General features: G+C 38.7%; 1 protein-coding gene across 4 annotated transcripts in view; it reads right to left on the reverse strand.

The window, feature by feature from the left end:
- The window catches only part of LOC137997673 (uncharacterized), a 45,530-nt gene that overhangs the window by 11,088 nt on the left and 26,942 nt on the right, over positions 1-7,500 (reverse strand). For all 4 annotated transcript variants that reach the window (XM_068843802.1, XM_068843803.1, XM_068843801.1 and 1 more), the window contains 2 exons: positions 1,788-2,709; positions 1,212-1,469 (listed from right to left, as the gene is read on the reverse strand). In XM_068843802.1, coding sequence (XP_068699903.1) covers positions 1,212-1,469; positions 1,788-2,709 — 1,180 coding nt within the window. The remainder of the gene's footprint in view (positions 1-1,211; positions 1,470-1,787; positions 2,710-7,500) is intronic.

Raw genomic sequence — 7,500 nt, forward strand, 5'->3', positions numbered from 1 at the left:
GGTGGCTCATCTTGAGTATTCTCTCTCTGTCGCTTTTGATGACTTTCCCACTCTCAATCTATTCTTTAATGGAATAATCTGTGGATTTGTACATTCTCATCACCTCACAACATCTTGTGCGATCCATTATAGAGAATCTGCACTAGCACTATTGAAACTCCTGTTAAATCTGCTCTTTCGTTGACGAAGCCTACATCAATAGATATCATGGAGTTTAAGAAACGATGGATACAGTAACAATGCCACAAAACAATGCCATTGGCTTAAAGTGGAAAAATAATCGTGCTGCACATGCGCCATGCATTCTAGAAGAGCGTCATATTTTTGTGGTACTTTGCTTACCGTTGATGTGACATTTTCAAATTTGAGGTTTTGACAACAACGTGAGCATATAGATGTAAACAATTCATTCGCCACTAACTCTAAAACCGCTTGTACCAATTTATTTTTAGAACAGATCGCCCAATACAGCGACTTTCACATGACCTTGAAAAATAAACGTAAAACAGAATGTAAACATTTAACTGGCTTATCAAACAAAAACAAACGAGTGCAAAATTTTCATTGGATCAGAAAACCAGGATGCAAACACCGTCATCTCTCCATGAAACTTTCTGGAAAGCGATTGGCATTTCGCTTTGAGGTCATTTGAAATGCAGTAATGTGATTGGGCAATCAAACTGTTTACTGCCCACATTAGGAGTTCCTTGGCGGATTTACAGTAGGAGAAGCTTTGCTTTAATCTTTCCAAATATTGGCCCGTGAACAAATTGCGAATACTTTTTCAAGGTCATACAAAAGTTGTTCTATTGTGCGATGTGAACGAGATGGAATAATTAAGACTCAAGAGTGTAAAGGTGTACTTTAAGGTGATGTTTTTGTCAACGTTGCTGCCATAGATCTTAAATTTTCTATTCTCTACATCTTGTTTACCCCCCAAAATTTTGGATAATCATTGTTTTCGATTTCTGTCGGGACACAAAGATGTCCCAAGAGAAATCCAATACAATTCCTATGCAAATTTTTGGGGGGGGTAAAAGAGGTGTATTATGGGAGTTGAGAAAGGAGATGATGATGATGATGATCATAATAATCATAATTTCAAAATTTATAGCACACAAGTATCTATATGAATACAATCAAATGCGCAAAGTAGATAATTATTTTTGTCATGACAGAATCTATTTTTCCATGGGTGAGAGAATCCTTACCACTGGTTTTACTCTCAGGATAGGGTAATCCAAGTTTCTCCAGGAGGTCAAAGCGCTGGATCCCTTTAAGCAGCTCTCCCATGTCTGTGCACGGGTGTTCGCTGACTCTTTCCACTTCTTTTAACAGTTCAAAGCCCACCTTCATCTTCGCAAGCCTAAAACCATCGACTTTGCCCCTAGCCAGAATCTTCATCTGTTTGAATTCCTCAGGTGATAATGAGTTAGAAATCTCTATAAACCTTGCTTGCAAGTTAAAATCTGTCAAAATAATATTACAGAACAGAGGTAAATGTTAGCTTTGAAACAAAAACAATAATGATCTTCCACAATCCCCATGGCAAATTTTGGAGTTACTTAGTAAGGGGTGTAGGTTCTTTAGCACGCTTAAGAATTTGGAATGTGTGTTACCCTTATGGGTGGAGGGATACCATAACTCAGTGCTGTGAACCAATGAAGATCCACCAATTTTGACAATCACTCATGCAATAAAACACAATAAAGAATGAAAAATGAGTCATAGGAATGATTTAGGGACCTGAAAGGCCAAACTGTAGTGTGAAAATACCGTTCACATACCTGGCTTGTCTTGGAGAGAAGCTGTTCTACCAAGAAGTCTTCCAGTGGCACTTAAACATTTGGATGATGTACTGCCCCCACAATATCTAATCTCGTCACCAGCAAATGCTCTGGGTGCTGAAAGAAGTTTGCCACTACGTTTCTCTCTGTCTTCAAGAAACAGATATCTTCCAAGGTCGGCTTTGAGTTGCTGTTTTTCTGCTTCAGTCTGCCTTAGCTTTTCCTCCAATTTGTTTATTTGTTGTTGCAGTTCAAAGCAATTATTGTGAAAGGTTGCAGACTCCTCATCCTTGCTTAATACGAAACGATCAATTCCACTATTTCTGGAACCTCTCACTCCAGTACCTTCTGCAGCTGACAATTCTATTTCCTCCAAGAAATTTTTACATTGTGGATGACAGTTTGCTCCAATCTGCACATCAGGACATTCTTTAGACTCTCCAAAAGGCTCTTCACAGGTCACACTGCTTTCCAGTTGTTTCAGAACACCGTCTATTGAATCACAGTTATCTGGGGTTTCCTCCTCACTTAATTGAGATTTTAGCTGACACATTTCTGCATATCGGTGCATTTCCTTGGTTTCTGATTTATTTTTCACTTTGGCTAGGCAGCTATTAGCCAAATCTACATCTGACCACTCACAAGGCTCCCCTTCAAATTTTTCATGAAGACTAATGCACCCACTTGGGGATGACGATGCAGAAGGTAATGAATCGCGGGAACAAAATGATTCTGGGCTTACTGGTACTGCGTTCCAAGAAGACGCCGAAAGAAACTCTGCTGACAGCAAGGAGCGCTCCTCAACGCCACTATCAGGAACGACACTATTTAAAGCCTCATGCTCGGGTGTGACATTTCTGTCACTTAAAAGGTACTCCAACAGGCGTAAATAAACATCTGCATGGCTTCCAGAACAAACTTCCTGTTTAACATGCAGACAAAAATAACATTTTTAATGATGATTGCAAGAACAAAAAACCATATATCATTATAACATACTGCAAATTATACGTTGATATATAATAATCAAGACACTTTATTTCATGGACTTTTCCCAGTTATGGTAACAAATCCAAATCACACGAATGCATTAACCAACATGTCACTGACGCAGTCATCAAGAATCTTTGAAGTTCCTCTCATGCATCAGCATTGTGTTGGTAGCACTTTTTTTACCTTGAAGAATTTTGAAGAGATGTGCTACACATCCCACCAAGGGTCTTTACCATATTTAAAACACTGTATCTGTTTTCGGACAGTGACCAACGTGTTGGTTGTGTGTCAGCTGGCACATTTTACTGGTCAGATGACACATGAGTTGAATGTTGATGTGTTGACCAACACATTGGTGGGACACATTCGTCGAGGAAGGCATGTATGGCTTGGTAAAAGAAGGCAGTGCAGCCCCGTGATTGGGGCATTTGCCTAGAGATTCGAAGATCCCAAGGTTAAGACCAGTTCCCTATTGGGTTCATAACAGTTTTTTTGGTTTTTTTTTTTTTTTTTTCTGTTCTGTTGTCATTTTGTTGATTAAACCAGAAAAGCCCCTCAGGGGACAAGTCAACTAAGCATGGACATGTTTATTTGTATATATAACCCTTTTCTCTTTCGCTATTCCCAACAATTTTCGGTAGAAATTATTTCTTGGACCTGAAAGGAAGATGTGATTAAGTGATACATGGTTAACTTTTAAAAAGCAATAATTATTAAGAATAAAGTGAAATAATTTTCATCCTCAATTCACTATACTAAATTTAAGGATAATACTATTTAAGAGACAAAAATTTGAATCACAGGTCAAGCAGTCAAGTAAAGGCACTCCAGTCTTCCCTATCCTAGAAAGAAGGGATCATGCTCACTCTTAATGGCACTTGTCGGACAAAAGGGGCCCAATACTTGATTGATTCCTTGTAAGAGCTAAAATGACTTAGATAAGTACAGTATGGAGAGAAAAAAGTCCACTCTTGTATTCGTCTAGAATGGGCATCCTATCAATGGATCTCTACATAAGTCTGCATTTAACACCCAGGCTACAGTCCACATTCCGTATTTTTGTCCTGGCCTGGCTAACAGCTGCGCAGGTCATTGAGCAAACCTTGAACGGAGAAGACTTAAGGTCACAACAAAATTCATTCATGAATAAGTACAGTAAGTGTGAATTGTTTAGGGTGATTATTATTCATCCACTAATACATCAGTCAATTACAGAAGGAGCACTGAACCAGACAAATTATTTTATGCAGTTGGTTTGTACAGTTAAACTACTACGAATAGTTTAGTTTAGCTGCAGGGATCAAACATCAGTTATAATTCATACACAGACAAAAAATAAAGAGACATTATCTGACAATAGAACATATTGGACCATCCTGGTTCACTTCAATGTGCAGTCAGCCAACAAGGCAGCTGCCACATTTCTAGCTATGCTAACTATGTGTTATGCTTGCTGTACTTAATTTTTTTTTCCAACTAAACTTTCTATAACACTTGTATCTATGACAGAGTGAAGTTATGTTTGGTCTTCCAGTCAAAAGTGAACAGTCTTCCTCTTGGTAATGAAGCCAAACCATCTTCACTACCTTGCCATTAATTAGCCACCATGGATTCCATGTTAACCTGTCCAAGAACTCAAGCCCAAAAGCTATTTATAAATAGTCCTCTGCTGTTACTAGGTAATATTGGCGCCTGGTACTACTAGCTGTCTGTAGTGCAGAATATGCAGTTTTTTGGATAACTGCAAATGCATACAATGCCTTTCCTGGAATTAGAATTCCTAACATCTCGATCATTGTTGCATGGCTGCCTTTTCACTTAGCAAATTCTAAAGGTGTGTGAATGTGTCCAAGCTGTAGGAAACCAAGCTACTCCCGTTACTCTATTCTTAGCAGTCCAGGCTAACCACAAACAATCCCTATTACTGTTGTGTAACCCTGCAGACCTGCAATCTCTTCTCACCTCAGTGAGCACTCCCAAAAAAGATGCCTTTGACACTCATCAATGTCAGTCCAGCTTATTCGTCTTTGAAATTGTAACTTATTAAACGGTTGCAAAGATCTGTAGTCTTAAATGAGAAATGTTGCCAACTTCAACACTAGATCTAGTTCAATCTTCTGTCCCTTCCCTGGTGTTCAGTTGTACAGGTTCAGTCAGTTATGAGTGACCAAAAAAATTGACAAGTTCAAAACCAGGATCAGATCAAAGCATTCCCCTGCCCTGCTCACAGAGTACATTAAACTTCACCAAGCTAAGGTGTGCATCCCATGTTTTTCCACCACCGCACCAGGAATAACTTGGGAAGACAACAGGGCCCTTTTAGGGAGGATCCTACTCAAGGCAGTCAAAAATACTGTTCCTTCAAAAATGGCTACATCCAAGCACTGCCTGTCAAGGTGGGAGGGATTGCCCAAAAAGGAAATGAGTACTGGGGATAAACATTCCCCCGTTTCAAAAGGAATTAACAAGAATTAATGATTAATGGTAGCTCACAGCAAAACCCTATAAGATCTTGGAAATACATTGAGCAACTAGTACTGGAAATACTATAGCACTGCACCAAGGGGTTTCCTTATTCATATATGATAAGGACAAGGAAGAAGTTTGAAAAAACTATTTCCAGGGCATTTCCATTTAGATAATAGTGTACTTCCCACTTCCCTCCGAAACACAATAATGTTAACAACCTTGGGAGATACAGTGTTCTCCTAGTCTGGAGTTTGTAAGGAACTAGCCAAAAACAACCAAGTCGGCTAGCACATCTACAGACTACTTACAGTACAACTTGTACTAGCTTTCCACCACTGGGATAACATCTTGAATGACAATGACTAAGTTGATGTCCTACTTTTGGACCATACTGAAACATCTGATAAAGTGTTCAAACACTTGTGTATCATCTCAGTCAGTAAAACATAAACGTGAAGGCCGAGCTTGGATTTATGCATTTCCTCACAACCAGACATAATTGTAGAACGTAGTTGGGAAGGGCACTCACTCTTACACTACCCCTGTCACCTCAGGAGTATCACAAGGCTCTGTTTTGGGATCTACCCTCTTCTCAATTTTCATCAATGACTTGTTGAAGAAAGAAATTTGCAGCTATGTCTATTTGCTGATGTTCAAGTTGTATATTGAGCTATTAAATCCCTACAAATTTCCAAACATTTCATGAGGACTAGCAAAACCTAACTAAATGGGCATCTGATTGAAATAAGGACTTCAGTGAATCAATGCTGTGTTATAAATATGTTGGAGAGAGGATATATGATACTTGTTTGAACATCACTTGAGTATGCAACATCCTCAACGAACCCCTTATCTGGGAGAGATGATAAAAGACTGAAGGAAATTTAAACAAACAGAGTTCAATCTGTATGTAGACTAGTGGTTATAAACTTCAGACAAGTGCATCTGGCAATGTGATGTCACTTGGTATGAACTGCTTTGCTTATTATAAAGGCCTTTTCTTCACCATAATCTTGTTATTTTTAAAGATGTTTCTCCTGTTTACTTGCACACCCTAGAAAATGGTATGGACACTAAAGGACATCAACTGCATTACCAGCAACCCCAATCCAGTTTAATAGCCTTTATTTCTTTTTTCCAAAACAAGTACTCTGCTACTCACCACATCAAAAAGTAGAGTCTGCGAAAAATAGATCTGCCAAGGTGCCTGGCTGACAAAGCATGCTTTAACATCACTGACCTGACCCACCCAGTATTAGCACAAACTAGGTTAAAGGGGGCACTTATTCTACGTTCTTTAATTCTTAACTAGTTAGTTGAATTGAGCTAAACCTTTAATGGGCTGACCTCTTTCATAAACATGGCTATTTGAAACTGATAATTTTTTTAAAGAAATGAAAAGAGCACCTCAGAAAATGATCCAAAGGCAATTTTAAGGTGAAAGAAATTATGAGGACTTGTATGGAAAAAGGATGCTTTGCCTTCAAGTCACAGGTTCAATGACTTTCATACCAGCCCTTGCATTATTCAGTTTAAACTGCGGTAAAATGTTTCCCTCGAGACTTAAAAAGTCAGAAAATTTCCATCCTTGCTTATTTTTTACCCCCTTTCAGTTAATTCCAAATCTGGAAGAAAGGAAAGGAAAGGAACTTTATTTAAGTGTCTAGTAGATTCAGAGCTGGAGCACTAATTGGGGACACAGCAAAGTGAAATTAACAATTGACACAACAAGTCAAATGTTGGTTTTTGAGGAGAGGGGAAACTGGAGTACCCAGAGAAAACCGGCCTCTCGGTGCAGAGTAGAGAACCAACAAACTCAACCCACATATGATGCCGAGTCGAGGAATCGAACCCGGGCCACATTGGTGGGAGGCGAGTGCTCTCAGCACTGTGCCATCCCTGCATCCCCGGGACAAAACAATAAGATTGTTTTGCATTTGTAAGGTTTGTTTCTCTCAGGGGACAGAACAACGATTGTTTTGTCCTCCACATTGGGAATTACTGAAAGGGGTCTATTAATGCTTTTATTAAACAAATTAATTAGTGAAGACTTTTTTAAGCATATTATCTAAGTTTTCACAATATTTAAGCTGTTTAATTGTACAGTTTTGTATTTGATTCAATAGTTAATCATTTAAAATGACATATTAGCTGTCCAAATGTTGGACTCTACAAGTGCAACAGGTTCAAAACATTATTGGTCAATTCAAGAACCTTTCAAAAATCTCACCTTTTTTGCAGCATGTGGCAA

This window comes from Montipora foliosa, chromosome 3, assembly GCF_036669935.1.
Source record: "Montipora foliosa isolate CH-2021 chromosome 3, ASM3666993v2, whole genome shotgun sequence".
Taxonomy (NCBI): domain Eukaryota; kingdom Metazoa; phylum Cnidaria; class Anthozoa; order Scleractinia; family Acroporidae; genus Montipora; species Montipora foliosa.